Here is a 20,532-nt window from a genome sequence, read left to right as displayed (position 1 = left end):
TCTTGCTCTTCAAGAGATGCCACTTGACAATAGTATTTCACAGTGGTGTCCAACAGTGTTCATTACACTGTGTATTTAGATAGGATGTAGCTCTGTAAACTCTGGAAGCACTTGCAAAATAATACATTTCTTTTGTAATACTGTTAGTGATGTTTCCTTATTTAATACAAAAATTGAGCCTGCAGGATACCAATGCATTTTGCAGATGGTACGTCTACAGAAGCCTCTGCTGTTTGTGTCTATTGCTGCACAGAAGTATTAAGCTGAATCTGACGTAGCCCTACTTTGATGTCTTGCAAGAATAGCTTAGAGGGTTTTTTGTTTGTTTGTTTTTAGTAGTTTTGCAGTTATCAACACTTGCAGTTTTATTTACTGAAGACCTTTGAAGTCCTTGGTCGTTTGAATAACCTTTTTCTCTTTGTGGGGTGGAGTGGTAATGTCAGTTCCTTGTGAAAGAAGGACTGCACTGGGGAGGGCTTCCTCAGAAACTGACACCAGTCTTTGTTACTACTCCTGTTTAAGCAGGAAAAGAAAACAAATTGACATCTAATCTTTCCTGGAAAAATATTGTTGTTTAGTCAACTGCTGTTAAGAGAGAAAGAGAGAGAGACAGCAGAATCCTTGATTCTCCAGGATTGTTGCTCTAAGATCAGTCTGTTGGGTTTTGACATGTACTTGGCACAGCCCGTAAATAACTTGGCAAGCACTTTTACAGTGAACTCATCTAAATAAACATGTCATACTGCTGATGTGGATATCTTCGCTTTTATGCCTGTGAGTACTGAAGAGTTAGTATAAGGAAACTGGATTGCCTGAGTCCTTTTCCAAACTGGTGCTGGTTTTGCTCATTTATTGTCTCAGAAAGTTGCTAAGTTTTATAAGATCAGTTTTCCCCGCCATAAGCACTTCATCCATTTCCTTCCTGTTGGTAAGATAGGGATGCAACACAAAGTTTTCCTCTCAGATTCTTGTTCCATCCATCTCCTGGGCAGAGCATTAATGTAAATGTGCAGAGACATTAAATTCCCGCCGTCCAGCTTCAATTCTGATTCTCCACATTTCCCTTAACAACTAGACCTAGACTTAAGAACAGGGTCCAAACAAATCATTAAACAACAGAACTGGTTTCTGGGTAAGAGTTTTTTGTCTTTGGGGAAAGTAAAATCTGAGGGTGGTGGAGCAGGGAAAAGTTTATTGGAAAAGTTAGAAAGAATGGAGTTAATAATTCTGAGGTTATCTGAGGCTTAATTCAACCAATTTTATTTTTATTATTTGTTTATTCATTTTGTCTGCTACTGCCTTGCTTCTGTTATCAAAGCAAATATCTGGGGTTTTTGTGCTAAGTAGGGACAGGTCAAAACTTCACTGTTGGGAGGATTTTCACACTTCTGATATTTTTTTCTACTCTCTTCTCAACTCCCAACGCGTTTTTTGTATAATATATTCCTGCTGTGCCCATCTGGATGTGGGTGGAGACATATAAAAACATCTGCATGTCAGACATGTGAGGGCAATGCTTACCCTGTAACTCCGCCTGCATTGGGGCCCTGCCTGGCCTTGGTTTTTGTTTTGAATTCTAGTTTGTGATTTTATTTTTTCCTACCAAAATGCAGAATTAGGTCTTGTTTCAGCACCAAAAATGGTTACACTGATAATTTTCCTAAACTAGAGCAATGTGTTTGGACAACAAATACACACATCACCCAAAAACATACACCAGGCTGAAGGAGCAGCCTGAGTAGTTCTGTCCTAGGCAGTCAGAATTAGGTCAAAGATGATGTAAATCCTCCGGTGAACTTTCCATTTGGTGTTAGTGAGTTGTTTGTGCTCCAGAAAAGGCAGACACTGCACTATGCTTTATAGCATATGGCATAAATTTTGCTGACATTAGAGCACATCTGATATGTCAAGTGGAGCGCCACTGACTTCTGCCATGCTCTGTGTTTCTGTCAGGCATCATGATATACCAAGAAGGAATCTCCCACACTTGCAACCAAAGTGCTTTTACCCTTGATGTAAATATCTGCCAGTTTTCACTGGGAGCTGTTGCTGTAAGCTGTTGGAAGACAGCACGTTTTTTCATGATCTTGTGGGAGCTCTGCTTCTGGTTAAAACTTGAAATGATGGTGGTTTAACAATTTCTTCTCATTCTGACTCCTTCTGTTCTGAGGGCTGCTTCTTCAGTTGTTTTGTGTATATCCCCTGTGGGTTCCTATGGATACTTATTGCTTGTAAGTCTATTAAAGGACTGCCCAAAGTGCACAGGAGGCTTGATGTTCAGATGCTGAGAAAGGGGCATTTTTTTTCCATCCCATATTACTGCAAACTTCCCAGTGGAAAGCACAGCAAAGAGCAAAGGATTACATCTCATTTAAAAGTATGTGTATGAGAGGAATCTACAAATGTATTTTTAATAGTTTCTAATTTTTATTCTTATCATGCAGAATGAGGCATCAAAGAAAACTTCGTTTTTAAAGGAGGGATTTGGTTCTTTAAAAATATTAATTTTCTTTTTTTCTTTCCTGAAGTTACTCTGGTGTTCAACCTGGATTTCGGGAGTTTAAATAGCTTCCTAAATTTATATCTTCTAATTCTTACTCTTTAGAGTAATCTTTCTGGAGGTGATTCTTTACTTAGGATAATCTTACCCTTTACTCTACTTGGAGTAGTTGGTCCTCAAATAACAGTATAAAAGGACATCCAGGAAAAAAACAAAAACCAAAAAAGCAAACAACAACAAAGCAGCAACAAATCACTTACAGGCTCTTTCTTATATTTAAGAATCAAAAAGTTCACATTATGATTTTTGCCTTTCACCTCTTTGTCCTTCACACCTCAAGCGACTTACAGGAGGAACTAATTTTGAGGAGGCTTGCTGTTAAGCCAGCCTTTATATTGCACCCTTCCCCAGGTACCATTAAGTTGCCCATCAACAGCATAGTGTAAGGGACTCTGATTCAGAGACCTGTACTCCATCCACATAATTCTGCAGACACTGGTGCTGGCAGGCTGGACCTCACCCAGAGTGATTGTGGGAATTACATAAATTCAATAAATCTTTCTAGCCCAAAGGGCTATATATCAAAATCTTCATGTAACTATATACATAACATCCCATGAAGCCAAGTGGGAGTTTCAGCTGCAATGTAGCTGGGAAACACTGGTGCATCTCCAGAAGTCTCATGTAAGGAGAAAGCTGAGCATGGGTTACCATGTCCTGCGTGGCCAGGCAAGGTCCTGCTCTGTAGCCTCCCAGACTTCGCATCCTCTCCCATGGAGGCTCTCAGCACTGACCAAGCCAGCAGACTGCACTGTAAGAACTGCGCTTGGACCCTTTTCATGTCCCAGCCTGCCTTAGGATAGCAGCTCACTAGAGATGATGATGTTGGCAACTTGGAGGAGGCCTTTTGTGGCACATAGCAGTGGGTGCTCATGGACACTGAAAACGTCATTTGGAATCACTTGCTTTTAGTTAGCAGCTGTTCAGTGCTGCTAGAAATTGTCATCTCTTTTCTGACCTTCTGTTTTTCTCCACACTGCAGTTTCTGATGGAGGATTACTGCCCATAGGGATTTCTTACTGTTTATCCCTTCTGTCAGATTAGGGGTGAGTTTTTTCTGATCTCCATTTCCTTATCTATATGTCTCTTTTTCTAAGTGATTCTTTGCCAAGTTTTATTTTGTTTTAGTGAGCCTTATATAAATATGACTTTATTTCCCAGCCGAGCAAGGTCCTGCAGCATGTGAGCGTGATAAAGTCAGTACAGGAACTCATGATTTGGATATCTTGTTGAACTAGAGCCTTCAGATCCCCCGATGCTGTGGCAGATATGGCTGGGACCAGTCAGAAAATCAGCAAATTAATATGATTCCATATACTGAGTTCTTTTTCAGTAGCATTCTCACAAGCAGGAAGCCCAATGGGAATTTGTGTCCTATCCTCTGTGTCTGTATGTGTGTATCTTCTAAAAACCATGTAGGAAAAGGTACTTGCTCTCCTGCTGAGTGGTTATTTGTGCTCTTTCTGTGCTCCAGCATATGGAAGGTCCTGCAGAAAGGCTTACATGTTTTGGAAGCGTTTTGATAGAAGTGAATTTGCAGAATTATGGAGTGCTCTTTAGCCTTCTGCCTTCACATGTGAAATATCTGCAGAAATATGTGGGCAGTCCATTTAGGAGCCATTTCATATGCAATGAATTTAATGAACTGTCTATTTTGCCTTTTGTTCTTTATTGCTTTGCATTCTTTTTCTATGTATGGAGGGCTGAGAAACTTGAACATCACAGTATGTCTGCTTGTGCCCATTTGTTCTGACTTCTTTATTGTACTTTGTTCTGAGTTTTGGATTTTGACGCACTTTGGCCTCACTTCTTACTTTCTCATCTACAAACAACTGAAAGATTGCAAGAGACACCTTCTTACTCCCACTAATACCTATCCAGCTGGACAGCTGGGGCTGCTGGCCATGCAGTGATGGGCTGGGGCACTCATCATCAGTGTATGCCCAGGGTCCATGAAGGGGCCATGTTCTGCTGCTTAGCAGATTCTGACAGTCAGGTCAGCTTCTTGGAACTGCTGCTGACCTGTGCTGGCTCCGTGGCAGAGATGTGAGGCCCAGTGCAACAGTTCAGCCTTTGATAGACTGAGTTTAGTAACAGAAGAGTTGTGAGACAGAATTGTGATGCCATATAAGGACAAAATCATGTCAGACCAAATTAAATTTTCAGTGAGGATAAAGCAGGATTCTACCTGAAAGTAGGAACTCTTCTATGTTAAATAAATAAATGTAAGTGACACTCTGAAATGGAGGAATGTCTTGTTATCTCTCCCTGTTTGTAGAAGCTCATTTACTTGTTGATGATGAGCATGGGAAAGAGTGGGAGTTTTTTGCTCTGTGTTCTCTCTATGGGCATATTTTAGCTGTGTAGAAATAAGCTTCAAGCTGAAGCTATCACAAAGCAAGGGATGTAAGGAGAGATTGCAAAGTAAATGAATAGATGGGCTCTGAATGTCAGCCTCTGGGTTCTATAGAAGGGCAAATGGAAAACACTAGCTAAGCCAGAGCAGAACTTTCCCATGATGAATTTCATGCTTATGTTTTTATTGCCATAAATTCCCATAGCCGTATTTAAAATTAATTATTTGTTGTGTGGATGCAGACATTCCTAACATCTGCCTGCACTGTGATTCTGTGGTAAAGCAAGTAGGGCAGGAGAAAATACAGCTAATAGCTGACACTGATGCAGTGAGATCTGTGTAGTGGGACAGCAGATGTGCCTGTATAGTTAAATACAGATTTGATTTTTCTGAGTTTTAGAATTTTTAGTGTGTCTGTTTGTAAAATAGAAATTCTTTTTCTTGTGAGTGAGACCCTGAGGACTTTAATTTTCCCTCTTGAGAGCGATTCTAAGAAACTGCAATATAGATTTATTTTAGTGAGCATGTAAGAATTCTTCACTATTTTTTTTTTCTTTTACTAGTAAATGTTGAAATAAAATGTATTTCCTTTCTTAGTCAAGTTACAAGACTTGAGGAAGATTATTTTTGCCAGAAACAGTTCTGATGTCATCTTCTTGCAATGCTGATAACCTTTGGATGTTTTTCTTCCATTTCAATCTGATCTCTTGCAAGAGAGAAAAAAAAATCATTCTGTTATTACAATGTGAGCACTACTGTCCTGGTGGTATGGCAGTTCCATCCCTTTGCTGGGTTTGTTTGGTGTAGCATTCATTCAGTTTTCACGTAGTGTTTTTCACATCTTAACAAATTTCAGAGGCAATAGAAGCCATTTGTGCATTCTGCAGTGCAATTCCTTTCTTCAATCATGCATTAGGCACACTGGGCACTTCTCCTTAAGTTATTGGCTGGGTTTTTACTGTAGCTGAATTAGACTAAATGCCCTTTGTACATTTGTGCCACTATTCTGTTTGCAGTCTATTTCATGAGTACACACAGTTGTGCATCCTTTGAAATTGCCAGGCCAGTGAAAAAAACTAAAGTGCAATTGTACTGAGAGTAGATTTCATCTGGATTTCTCTTGCCGTTGTGCAGTGAAGCAACTCCAGCAGGATGCTAATTATGTCATTGTGAAGGGTTGATAATTGATTTTCTGTTTTTATTTTATCGAAGTCAATCGTGTTGATGAGTATCACTCTCTGACAGTGATCTATGCCTGTTTCTTGGGCAAAAGTAGAGCAATGAAAAATGTTATTAACTGATGTTTTCCCCTTAATTATTGCTTATAAATGAGGCTATAAATCAAAAATATTATTAGGGTCATTTTAGAACAATGTAGTAGCATTTAACACATACTTGATTTCAGCATGGATATTTGCTGAATATTTAAATAGTCCAAGATATAATAAATAGGGAGAAAGAGAGAAAGAAAAACACTCATGTGACTTCACAGAATATATTTATCTGCCACAAGTAAGAACTGCCGAGTTTTGGTTTGTTGTGGTTTCTTCTTTTTTTTTTTTTTTTTTGGTAGCTACTTCCATTTAGACAACTTAGTATGTTTGTCTTATTGGATGGTACCTGGATCTCTGGCTCCAGAGGACCAGAGAAACAGGAAATATTTTTCCAGGCAGAAATATTGTATATAATTGTATGTATTGCTACATATAAATTCATATTTTCAATAGCAGTAGTGATGCTTAACAGTTGGTGCTTGTTATGCGAAATCTTGGTGTTTTCTCATGTTTCACCTCAGTGTTCTTGTTATGTGAAGTGTGAGTATATCTTCAGGCTCCTTATTCAAAGCATGTAGTCTTGAATCTTTAGCATTCCAAAAATATTTCTTATGATTGACACATAATACTTTTATAATTGACAACTTGTATCCCTGGAGTGTATTCTATAAAAAATAGTGTCATACCTGTGTTGAAAGACAGCGCCTGCAGATGGAGATGAGCAGTCAGTTAAGGGAATAGCCGTGTTGTGAGGTCCTAAAGCAACAAGCAAAAGCAAAAACTGACATTTCAAACCCCATTTCTGCTTTGAGCTCTGCATGGGCAGTTTCTAGTCCATGTTTGTGTTTATGTTCATTAAGGGTACACTGAAGGAGGACTGAAGTTTGCCAGGTTTTTATTACAGAGCTTTTTTGCTGTATGGGAGTCTGTCATAAATTTGTCACTTTGCAGTACTTTTTTCATCACAGTTAACTATAAATATTTCCTTAAGGAAGGAAGAACCTTGAGTTTAACAGATTATATTTTGACCTTCATAAATCAGAATTAACGTGCCATATTCATTTCTTCATTTAAGTCTAATGCCTCATCTTGAAACCCTACTAAATGTTAAAGAAACATCTGTGGAAGCTTCTGAGCCATTTTTTTGGATTTATATCTGCAAAGATATTTGTAATGTTCCACAGTCACCTCTAACACAGCAGCAATTCCATTAATCTTTCATCTGTATTACTATATTTTATACCCTGACCTTTTGCTCTTCCTTTGCCTTTCTGAACTCACATGAGCATTCTAAGCATGCTACAAACATTTAACACCCTTAAGTAGTGCATTTCACAATAGCACTGTCTGGTTTAGAAGCTTGTTGCAGCAGATGAATATTTCTTCTCACTACTTAATTAAATGCTTTCTATCCCAGCTGTTTGTGACAAAACAGCAATGCTCTTTTGCTTATTGAAAAAGCAGAAACATATTGTAATGCCCTACAGTAGTCACATATCACACACCAGTTTGAAAAGAATCTGTCCAAATTCATAACCCCTTGTTACCAAGTTATTAAATACACAGAGTAATCATATCTCAAAGCTTTTTAAATTAAATGTCCTTGTCCATTTTGCTAAACAATGGTCACTTTTCCCCAGCTGTTTATCTGCAAGGAACTCACTTGCAGCGTGGTCTTTACAATACTTGTACCATTTTTTTATGACCTTTTTCTTTTTTTTTCTGGATTATTCTTTTACTTTGATGAGATCCCAATATTTCTGTTACATGGTTTGTATTGTCGCTTGTTTCATTTATGCAGTTTATGTTAATATCACCTAATATAATTATTTTTGACCATACCCTAAAAGTGTGCAGATGTTTTCCCAATCTGCCTCTAGCATTTATAGCTGATCCCTTTGCTCTGTAAGCAGCTAGTGATGTGGGGTAAATTAACCCTAACAAATGCCTTAATCATGAAAATCATCAGAACCCTTTGGCTTGCTGCAATGCTGTGTGAGATGGGGAAGGCTACTGCCCATATAGCACTTTCTAGATCTTGTTTTAGCTCTGCACACAAATACACATGTACTCTACAGAGCATTTCCTTGAACACTGTCTTTGTTTTTCTATCAAAGTTACTGGCTGGGGTAGAATTATGGAATCATTCAGGTTGGAAAAGGCCACTAAAGATCATCTAGTCCAACTTCACCACCATCATCTAGATCCATCACCACCATATCCACTAAACCACATCCCTAAGCCACATCTATCCTGTTCTTGAAAATAATTCCTACCTTAATTTACGGTTCTTACTGATGTGCCAAAGGCCTGATTTCTAAAGCTACACCTTGCAGCTTCCTGCTCTTTTAATTTGATCCATGGCTGTCCAGCTCATGTGAGAAATTCTCTGCTGTCAAAGTTTTAGAAACAAATGCAGTAGGCCAACTATCAACACTCAGCTATGAGGTACCCCCTACCTTAGTGTTGATGTTGTTGAACAACCTCTAAATTGGAGGCTTGTCACGCTAAATTCTGCAGGGCTTTTTTGGGTGCTTAATACCAAACAGTTTGAGATTCTATTCTCATTCTAGGCCTAAATTGTGATCCTACTTTGAGTTATTTTTTGAATTGTATCCTGGGATATCACTGTATACTCATAATAATTGATATAAACACAGTCTCGGAAAGAACTCCACGAAGGTGCATAGATCTAGTCAGACATTACATCTGCTGGCAGGGGAGCTGTAAAGCTTTCCCTCTACTTGAATCCCTTGCATTAGCAGCCGACGCTCCTATTTTATTTCTGTAGCATTTACGTATTAAACATTTAGCCATAATACCCTGTGAAACAATTAATGAAAGTATGCTGCTGTGCTGATTATCTTTTTCCTTACATTCCATGTTGGACACAATAGTGCCTTGTGTTTGCACAGTTGTACTGTTTTGTTATATGGAATGAGGGTTTGTTTTCACAGTGGATATGTGAAATACCTCTGTTATACTGTCTGCCTGTTATTATCATGTTGGGTTTTAATGGCATGGTCTTGCTAGTCCTTTGCTTGCTCAGCTACCTCCTCTCACCAAAGCACTGCAGGATCCATAGCCTACAAACGTACAACAGATTAAGCTAATAAAAATACAGATGTCCTGCACACAGTATCGCAACATACAGCTGATTTTTTTCCTTTGAGAATTAATTGATGAGTGAGTCAATATATTCTTAGTATTTAGAAAATGAGATTGCGTTATAAAATGAAAACATGACTGTAAGATCTGCTGAAAGCCTGTAGTAGCAGTAGTTTTGACAATTTACCTCCATGTAAACGCATTCATACACTGCTTCTATGCACTACATATGCACCTGTTCTGAGATGCTCTGATTTGTGAGTTAACTTGTTGTCTTCCAAAACTAAGATTTTATTAGCATTTAAAATTTCATTAACATGAAATCATTGAATTTAATCAGTTTCCTTAGCAATGCTACGGAATCCTGTTTGTGTTCAGCAGTACATCATTTCTGAGTAAGTGATTGTCATCCCAAACAATCAAGTGACATACGATGTGGGCCATTGCCCTGCAATATGTTCAGGGTTATCTGTTTGGGAATGGCTTGGGTGCCAGTCAGGAGGCCACAATATCAGATAGTGGCTGTTTGATAGAAGTAAATGAAGAGTCTGGTGATATTCCTTCCTTGGAATACTCATCCTCTAAGTTCCTGTCATTTCCTACCATTACCTAGTTCCAGTAGCATGTAATGCATGTGCCTACCAAACAGGAATGCTATGTGCTCCTTTATATGATGGCTTTGGTCTTCAAAAAGGAAGGTGGATAATGGGATTTTTGATGTAAGCTATTCAATAGCGTCTAAGGTATTCTCCAGTCTGTAAGCTTGCTTCTCTGTTACCTGCTGTGATGTGGCCAACTAAAAGAGAAAAATTAGGGAGGTGTCTGCAATTCAGCGCAGCACACCTCTCAACTGAAGTGCTGCAATAGTTAATGCAAATAGCTCTCCTCCATGATGCCTTCATCTTAAGGCAGTAAAGGATGTGGGGAACTGCATAACTAAGGGTCCAGTAGAGGGAGTTGGGCAGAAAAAGAAAGCTTAGAGGTTACGCTTCTCCCTGTTTGGCAGTGGGTGTGCAGCATGTGTGCATTTGTTAGAGGCTGGAAGACCCAACCCTGCCTGTTACGTGTGGACTCAATCCCCACCTCTCCATGGGGATCATGTGTCAGTTCTGGCATAGCACAGATGTGGTGGATCTTGGCAGCTAAGACTGCCCCTTCCAAGCATTTTTATATAGGAACAGGAGTGTACTGGCCAATTTCAGAATTCTAGCACTGCTTTTAACTGTGAGTTTCCATAGTACTTTCTATCCATTTGTCAGTTCGGAGTTTGTTTAAACATACACACATATATATGATTTCCGTAATGAATTACTTTGCTTCTCAGGGAAATGTGTAGAGAAGAAGCTGCAGAATATTTTCTTTAACACATTGCTCAACATTTGGTCCTCCCTAAAACCGTTAAAGAGTAAGATAGACAAGACCAGGTGAAGAAAAAGGAAAAACAGTGTTTTCTAAATAATTTGGATTTTGTTCAGTTGACAGGTTTAAAAAAAAATGTTTTGGAATTTCAGTCAGTGATTAAATCTGTGTGTTTTTTACAAGAATTGTTGCAAGTTTTATAGATGTTTGGCTTATATCCAAAAACAAAAATGAAAAATCAAGAGGCAAGGACAGAATTGTGCAGGTTTTGTTGGCAAATAGATCTACACCGATGTCATCTAAATTTTGGAGTATCCAGGACACAAGATTATGAGCACTGCCCATAGCTGCTGGTCTGTGAAGCTGAAGGCTGAGTGCCCTTTAAATGTTCAACTTGGATTATTTCTTTGCATTAAACCTTTCTCAGATGTAATTAAACAAGTGATGAAAAACAAATTGTAAATATAGTTGTCCCTTGTGTTAGAAAGAATAACGCTTCATGGTATGCATTCACATAAGTAGTGGGAAAGTGATTCAAGTATTGCCTATGCTTGAATACCTTAATATATCAGTTGTTGTGGTTCATCATGAAAATCGTGGAAATGACAGTGCTTTTATAATATATGGCAAGATATGCTTTGAAAAAATGAGGCCAGCTCATAAAATCGAAAGGATAACATAATAAATAAAATTCCAGAAACCTGAGCATGTCTACTACAGCTTTGCCCTCCTTCTGACTGTGGTGTTGATGTTGGCAGGCAGTAGGCTGTGATCGACAACTTGGGAGCAATGCCAAGGAAGACAACTGTGGAATCTGTGCAGGAGATGGTTCGACATGCAGGCTTGTGAGGGGACAAGCTAAGGCACATGTCTCACCAGAAAAAAGTAGGTTGCAAATTGATACTGTGATAATTTATCCTTGACTGTTTGCTGCTTGTATATTAACATATTGCGGAGTATGACCTTTTCTCTATATACTTGTTTGCAGTTTTCCAAAGCTACTTACTCAAAAGTCTGCGCTAGATTAGTCTATTGAAATTCCATGAGGGATACCACACATAAGGGTATAGCTAGGAAAGAATTTGGGATATGCATTTTTTGTAGAGCAACTTAATTCATTCTATCAGGAATAACTATCAAGGTAATAACACCTTACTTTAGAGAGTGTCCTCGTGTTGCAGTATGTGTGATGCTGCAGCAAAATGTTTTTAAATCATGGAAACATCTTATAGATGGCTTTATGGAAATTGTGGTGTGTGATTGGAAGTGTCTGGTTTTCAGCTTAACTTAGCAGTTTTTTTTAATGTCTAAAGACAGTTAAGTTTCAGAGGCAAAGTTAGTACTTCCATGATACAAAAGGAATAAGGTGAAAATGGAGACAGATTTGCTTCTCATTTTATTTTGTATATTTGCCCCAAATGCTGCCATTGTTCCTCAAAATAATTAGCCCCTTAGTGTGCATAGTTGTGTAGGCCTCATTAGTATTGACAGCATAAGAGGAGTACCAGGATTGGACTCAATAGCAGAGTTTTAAGTATTGCACTATGCTCATCTCTGGAAGGATGTTGTTCAGATTTACCTCTGACTCTTCTTTTCTTTGAAGTTACAGTTTCTCCTGCTGAATTGATTCCTTCTAGCAGATAGACAGCAGATGGAAGGAGAATGAGCACAAGCCTATGGCTTTGTGTGCTTTTCACCTTCGCTGATGCCCTCTGTAATCTCATAATATGTCCAGTGTTCTTATCATGTGGAAATAGCAGTTGCCTCATCGTTTCTTTCATGATTATTTCTCATGATGTATGTAAGTAATTGTTAAGTGGAGATTCAGCCTTTGGGGCCTCCTACTGTCCTACAGAGCCACAGATGCAGCAGTGATGACTGCATGCTTTTAAAATAAAGTTTATATGCAAAGTTCAAATCCAAGCAAGTATTTTTTTAATGGGCAAAGCACCTGTCTCAGACAGCTGTAGATGCTTGCCTGTTGTATTTCAGCCTCCAAAGATTTTGAGAGAGCTGAATGATGAGAATCATTTCTAATTCTTTCTTCAGTACGTATAAATATTTCAATGGTTTTTTTTATGCTACTCTTCGCAGTGTACTTCAATATAAATGTGACAGTGTATGTTAATTTAATGCAGAGTACTGCACAGTGCGGTCATTTGTATTGCATAATTTATACACATGTATTAAATCACATAACAAAGCCATCTACGTTAAATTGTAAATATTTTTGTGCCAGCATCCTTCAGTGCCAGAATTTATCACAACTCAAAAAGCCTTATTCTTTTTTTCTGCAGTATCTACAGGTTGTGCTTGTATTGCATGTTTACATGTAGACAGATATATAAAGGAAGTACATGCACCAAATATGTCTTCCCTGTTGCTGTTCAGCTAGAACAGAAAGAACTGTGCTGTCTATGCCAGTTTTATAGCAACAGCAATTCTCCCAGAGAAGGGTAACTCTGAGGACACCCTTGGCTCGTTTAAAGCAACCCAAACTAAACTTGATGCATTGGCAAATCTGGCTGGATCGTTCTTGATAAGAAAAATTGAAGGTTCACGCATTATTGCTGCTTTGTATGTAAGTACAGTAAAAACAAGACAAACTGTCATTTTGTGACAGAATATTGATTTATTTTTTCTCATGGTATTCTGGCACAGGAAAGAACTGACTACAGCTGACCTCACTTGGCGGCTCCCATTGCTCTGAGTATGTTATGAAGGATACCCATGCTTCCTTTTTTAACTGTCAGAATTCATTGGCTTTTGAGTAGTTCTTTAAAATTAGTTGAAGAAAGACTCTTTTGGGAAAGATGTAAGTTATGTCAGGTTTTGGTTTTATCTGTCATTGCATTTGGCTAGATTATATGATGGAATTATTGTACATGTAAACAGAACGACACACCGGTCAACTCAGAAATGTTGATTTTCTTGGCATTATTAGTGCCGGAGACTTTTTTGGGTCAAGTTGTTCAACACTATGTAGAATTTTTTTCTGCATAATCATCTTTGTGTGAATGAAATATAAAAAAAGAGCATGGCTTTATGTGGAACAGAGAAGGGAGACACAGTATCTTCCAAATCTTCATTTGGAAGCTAGTGTTGAGAAGCAAAATAGCAACGTGTGACTGACATGTATTTAAGAGGGAGCCTGATAGGCTGTGAGCAGGATGATAATTTTACTGTGCAATGAGGCAAATTAAAAAACTGGAAGAAAAGTGAGAACCAAAGATTTTACTATGAAAATAAAGAGGCATTAGGGAAAATAAAAGCGCCAAGATATATTGGTCCTTATTTGGAAAAAAAGAAATTGAGGCATTGGCAGCAAATGATTTCTCAAACACAGCTTGTCTTACTATCTTTTTATACAAAATGAATGCTTTTCCTTGATCAGAAGCCTAAACAACTTAGAAAACTTACTGATCTGTGAATATGAAATGAACTGTCATTTCAAAAGTTCTTCATTTTTTTTCCACTAACACTTAATTGCCTTTGAAAGACAAAGTAAGTTAGACTTCTGCCAGCAACCCAGATTCTAACGTTCTGGTAAAATGATTAAAGGTTTGACTAATGATATTCAAACAGAAAGTGTAATAGGTTGTAAAATGTACCGTCCCATTGGGAAATGAGTTATCATGGGCCTGATGTTTCTAGTACAATATGCATGGAACTCCCATTAACTTCACTGCACTTTGTGCACATGGAAAAATGGTAGGATTGGGCCCTAATGTCTGCTTTCTGCACCATTATTGGCAAGAAATGGTAGGAAAGTGTTCTGGTTCTGATACCAAGGAAAAAGTAAAGATGCTGGTTCTGAAATTAACATTGTGAAATTGAAGGAATGAAGTGGAAGGCTCAGACTTCTAATCTGGTCTCTTCTGAATCTCAAAAACCATGCAATACTTATGAGTTTTAGCTTTCCTAACTTATTGCTAAAAGCTTCATGGAAAAGAGCTAAGCGTAGGTAGATTTGTAACTATTTTTTATTCTTTTTGCCATGCATTTTATTTCCTATGGTACTTTGGAATTTACTGTCACATTCTTATATGTCATAACCCCCAAGCATGCTTATCCAAAGGTTAATTTCAGTTCCCTCATCTAAACAGAGGCCTTCTGCAAGGCTGTCAGTCCTGCACCCATCCACTGTGAGTTATCTGGCTCAGTTTAGTGGCAACGTGCTATCTCTCATCTTTCCTCCTTCTGTGAGATCTATGTACACGGAGCCTTATTGTCAAGGTTGTCTGATACTTGATACGTTTATATGCTTAATGATTTCTTGCCAAAACTTAACAGTTGGGTCAGAAACTCTGTATGCCAGGTGCTGAATGTTTTGGAGAAATTTCAGCCAAAATAACTCAGCGTATTCCAAGGACACGGCAGAGAAAAACATGTTGTTTCCCATTGTCTAAACATTCCTGAAAACTTTTTTTTTTTTTTTTTTTTTACTATGTCTCAATATCCCCCATTATTGGACCTGATTGCAGATTGGGGATTTGAAATTTGGCAGGCAGTGTTCCTCTGGATGTGGATAAGTTTTTAGTAATATCTGTGAACATCGGCGCATATCTTACTATAACCTTTCACAAAAATAAATAAATAAATGAAAAAGCCACCGCTTTCCCCCCAGGCTCTGTAGAGGTTTCTTGGGATTTTAATGCTAACATTTCTGAAAAGCTTCTCCTTTTTGAGCATGCTCTAGCTTGCTGCATGTCCTAACCACAAACAGACTGTACATGTACAGTCTCCTTAGAATAACTTAACATGTTGCTCTGAAGACACCAAGCGGAGACTCTGTGCTTTCTCTTGCCTTCTGCATTGCTGCTCTGTGAGGTGGGTACAGGACTGAAGCATCAGTGATGCCTCTGGATTCACATTCGGACATTATAATAATCAATCTGCAGAGAGCTTCTGGCTTTGCCAAGCTTCAGACTTAGGATAGGGAGTGATGGGAGCACATAAGGAGAGGGAAAGTACAGTTGAGACCAGCTGAACAGAAATTAGCATTATTTTCATATAGTGAAAGGAAGATATGAGAAGGTAGGAGGAAAATTCAGCACTGGCTGTACGGATGCACTGGGTCAAGGAAAAAGAGTAAGAACGGAAGACTGAGATTAGATAAGGAATCTGGGATTGGAGACAAATTGAGAAACAGTCTGAGAGGAAGGGGAGAAATTAACTGTATGTAGAGCCAGAAGAGGGAAAGAGGGAATTGGGACTGCTTTGGCAGGAAAATTGTATATAAGCAGGGATAGAATGCCAATATGTTAGTATTTCAGTTTGGATAAGGAATATGCTTTTTGAAACAAATTTCCTGATGGTCCTAGCATACTGTTCATCAATTCACATCATGGAGTGGTCTTGGAGAGCACAGAACTGGATTTTTTTGGTTGAACCTAACCTAGAATGTGTGCTCCAGAAGAGCACCTAATGTTCTCCTTCAGCTAATGATATGTAATCTGCAGGATCAAATTAGAGTTTGTTTAAAGTAAAGCACCTGAAATATGTGCGTAGAGCAGATGCTGGCTCTTCAGCACCAGCTGTTTCAGTCTGCAGGTTTATTGCTCTTGTCTTACACTGCTGATTATGCAAGCAGAGATGGACTTGCAATTGGCAAGCAAGCAAGAAAAATGAAATTATTTTGTCAAAGAACTTATTGTGTGTTTGCTTGTTTTTTAAAGAAGGTAATCCCAAGAACAGAGCATAAGTGTATCTTGACCATTTCTTACTTGTGGCAAGTAAATACAATGCTTCCTGTTAGTGCCTATGCCATGTGCTGAAGTACTGAAGAGTGATGGTCTGCACAGGTGATTTCAGAGGGAAGTTTAAAGGGTGCACCCAGCAAATGTGAAGTGTGTGTACTGCATGGTTTGAAATGAAGCAGTTGTTCATTGTATGGTAATTGTTTCTTGTCTTTTTTCTGCACTAAAATAAAACAGCCACCTCTGACAGTCTACAGGGTTTTCTGCACTTCCTTATTTCTTGAAAGAATACCTGCTATGTTTTTTCATGAGAATTTAGTTTGGTTTATTTGGGGCTATTGTTGTTACTGTGAGGCCTCCTTCTTTACTTTCATCACCTGCTGCCTTACACAGACAAATTCCTGTGTAAGGACATGGGCTATTTCATTACTTAGTTCTTGCTGTCTCCCTGCAAAGTCTGAAAATACTGACTTCTATGTAGATCTGCAGTAGAGTGAAGTTAGAAATGAACTTCTTTCTCACTACATGTTTTTTGGGCAGCTACAAAGAAGAGTTTTCCATACTACCTCACATAGTTGGAGTCTCAAGTGATTGTATCTGGTAATTAACATAATTGTTCTGTAGGGTTGGTGGTTCCTGTCATTTTCAACCAAAACTGTTAAATCGTTCTCAGAGTAATGAGCATGAGGCTGGACGGGGTAGGACTTGAGGACCGAGAGGCATTGCACTTTTTTACCATAGGACTTTTAGAGTCAGCATAAATAACTGCTGTTGTCTTTGGGAGCACAAACCCAACTAGTTCAGGTGCTTTTTAAAGAGTAGGTAGTTGGCTTTGCAGATTTTTTTGTCTTTGAGTGGGTTAGCACACACCCCAGCACCAGTGTCTTTTGAAATTAAGCATAACGTCAGAGCAGATGAGGGGAGCCACTGCAATAAGACTCCAAACAGTTTAAGATTTTTAGTTCCCTTGTGCTGACAGTTGTTCTTGGACCATTGTGTTTTGTGTTTTGAGAGCACAGAGGCCTTCAATCAGACCTGGAGGACCAACAGATAAGTGCTGAGCAAATACACGGAAAGAAAAAGTTTTTATAGGCCTGAAATAAATCCTCTGCCCTGCTCTAAGAGGAGAGAGGGAAAAGTCCCAACTGGCCCATATGTGAAACAGTAAATGGGTCCGCCATGACCCACATGGAAAAGTAAATAAAACCTGCTGAATTGGATTGAGCTCAGGAATGTGGCTCCTTTATTTTGATCCTGGGGATTAGCTCCCATAGCAGGGAGTCTGATCTTGCTCTCATAGAAATCCAAAATCTAAATCCACATTAACACCATAGAAACAGGATCAAACCTTGCTGTCTAAAGTAAAAGCAATCCAGGAGTTTAATCAGCAAGTTCTGTGTGTAGTGTTGTGCACATACATTTGCTGAGAGGGTTACAGGTTCAGAGCAGAATACGTGTTCCACCGAGGAGCAGGAAAAAGATGACCCTGTCCTACCTCAGGAGTCTGCACAGTGGAAGCAGTGTTAGAACAGAGAGACAGTGTCTCACTCATCTGTTTCTTAGTTTTTAAGGTGAGCTTTATTACTCTGAAGTCAGATTTTATAGTCCGGTGTTTCTGTACGTACCAGATGATTTGAGACAAGGTCAGCACTTTTGAAGATACATAAGAAACGAAATGATAATTTGGAATTGTGAGTACAGATTTTAGTGCAGTAATTTCCTCTTACGTCTTCATAAGAGTTTGCTGGTTTTAACGATGTAGAGCCTAGTATTTAATGGGAAATATACAGGTCTAGAAACATTTTTAAATAAGTTTGCACACCACCTTGTGTCCCTTCAAGAATATGAATTTCATTATATCAGCTGAAGTGCAGAGACCTTTGGAATACATTATTTTGGAGCCAGACCTGGGCAGTCATAACTACCATTTGGTGAGAAGCTGAAACTGTCCTCTGGAGAAACCAAAAGAGTTGCTTGGGTCAATTAATTCCTATTGTCTTCCAATTCCTTATCTCAGTTCAGAATTTCAAACATCTAACCTTTTCCCCCCAATAATTTACTTTATCTCATAAGACTGTCCTAGGTCGTAACCATCTCTGTAAGATACAAGCATCTCCTATTGCCAGACTTCTTGACAGTTCTGTGAACCTGAGGAGGTTGAGATTGTTGTGGTGAACTTAGTCATCTCCTCTAATGCAAATAAAATACTTACTGGTAATATTGTCTCCGCCGCAGAGAAACACCAAATTTAGCACCCCCGTGAGACTTTTGGACCATATCAGAGAGTGCTTCGGTGAGGTTGGAATGTCTGTAGTACTGCTAAAAGAATGTGAAGCATCCTGAAAAGGGATCAACAAGGCCTGCCGAGGCGAGCAGAGCTTGCTGTAAGGAGGTGGAGGAAGCGCAGCAGAACGACCCTGGTTGTTCTCAAGAGGAGCAGTCCTACACATCTCTGCACATCTGCAAATCTGGGCTTCATCCATTACGTGCAGAATGCCCCTGGTTCCACTTCAAAACAGCAGTTGCATGTATTCAGAACTGGTTGGGATCAGACTCTTATGTGAGATTTTGTGCTGTAGCTGCTGGTTGGTTGTCAAGACAGGATACAATCCCTTACCAAGCAGGGACAGATGGGCCCCTCAAACCTGCTTTCTTTCAAATGCTGTAGAGCACATATGAATTCAGTAGTTATTTCCTTGCTTTAAAGATATACACATCCACTACTTTCTGGCTATCTTTAGCAATTTGCCTGATGAAAAACCAAGATGCAAGAAGATATTAAGTGGTTCAGTAGTTAATGTTTTTTCCAGGGCTCCTTAACTGTATTACTGTTCTTACTGTAGTATTTTGCACTCTGGTGGAATACCCAAGTATGAAATTAATAAAGGTCATATTTTATTACATCCAAAATAAATTGTTATATTTAAGTGACCTTCCTAGAAATTGGTGATATAAAAATTGTAACATAAGAAGGTGTTTATTTTAGAGAAAAATAATTGCAGTATTTGCTTGAAGTATCCCGAACATTTGGCAGAACTTCATACTTATGCTAAGGAGATGTAAACCAGAAGCTGATAATTTAGCATCTACTATAAAAGGGTCTGGTTTTAAATGGAATGCAGCATTCTTCAACTACTTTTTAGTTCAAGCTAAACTCAAATATTCTTCTCTATGTTGTATGACTAATTCTGGAGTGGTGTATCACAGACTTTCAGCTCACTGTACTTTTGATTTTGCCCCTGGTTATATATTCATGTCATTATTGAACAGTGCACCATCTGTGGGGTGTGCTTGGAAAAGGCTTGTGTTTGCAGGTCCCTCCTCAGAGCAGGACTGTAGCTTGGCCATAATGGAGATGGCATGTAGCCTATTAGTACTCTGTTGTTTGGGCTCTTCTCTCATGCTTTTGTGGATATCCCTGTTGTGCACTGTGTATAACCTTTTCTAGAAGCACTGCTCTTGTTGGCATGAAAGATTCTAGTTGATTAATTTGACTGCTCACTCAGTTTGCTTGGACAAATGATAGATTTCCTATGTTTGAAATGGAAAGTAATAACTTTCAGCCTTTGTAAAATGCACTGAAGTAAGTGTGTTGTACATTTATATGTGAAGAGGCTATTGAGGCAGCCAAGAGCTGTTTTGTATTGACATGTTCTACTCAGGTCTGGTTTGGTTTACAGTTAATTTTCAATTGGGGTTCTTACTGGAAGGAATGATCTTATATGGTATGTTAAATGTAGATACTGTGTTATAATATGTAAGTTATAACTAAAATATATTTGCTCTTAACTGGTCTGTAATTGGTTAAGGGCTGGTGTTAAGTAGATGATTTATTTCCTGTAAGTCCTGCCACTTATTAAAGTTGTGACCTGCAGCAGGAAATGAGGTGTGGGCAAAATGAGACTGAACAGCTGCAGGGTTTTCTAAGGGGGAAGCACCACTTAGCGGATTCCTTTTGTCAATTTGGTGATTAGGAAATAAAACTAAGACAGCAGAGTGTAAATATGCTCTTAATACACTACTGACATTTCAGTTGTTTTTGTTAATAGCAAATAATTTTCCAATAGCAAGAAAGATTTACAAGTCCATGTGTAGGTCTATAAGTGTGGTACAGCATAGCAAACAGACTCAGTAGATTCTACTTAATAAAATATGGTTGTTTTTAATAGAAAAATT

General features: G+C 38.6%; 1 protein-coding gene across 10 annotated transcripts in view; it reads left to right on the top strand.

The window, feature by feature from the left end:
• The window catches only part of ADAMTSL3 (ADAMTS like 3), a 186,763-nt gene that overhangs the window by 88,368 nt on the left and 77,863 nt on the right, over positions 1-20,532 (top strand). For 9 of the 10 annotated variants that reach the window (XM_015873010.3, XM_085514963.1, XM_085514964.1 and 6 more), the window contains one exon: positions 11,416-11,542. The exons of the other annotated variant lie outside the window; for it this stretch is intronic. In XM_015873010.3, coding sequence (XP_015728496.2) covers positions 11,416-11,542 — 127 coding nt within the window. The remainder of the gene's footprint in view (positions 1-11,415; positions 11,543-20,532) is intronic. 10 annotated transcript variants of the gene reach the window in all.

This window comes from Coturnix japonica, chromosome 14, assembly GCF_054131305.1.
Source record: "Coturnix japonica strain WE chromosome 14, WE-NBRP24, whole genome shotgun sequence".
NCBI classification, from domain to species: Eukaryota; Metazoa; Chordata; class Aves; order Galliformes; family Phasianidae; genus Coturnix; species Coturnix japonica.
This window is presented reverse-complemented; position numbering and strand designations above follow the sequence as displayed.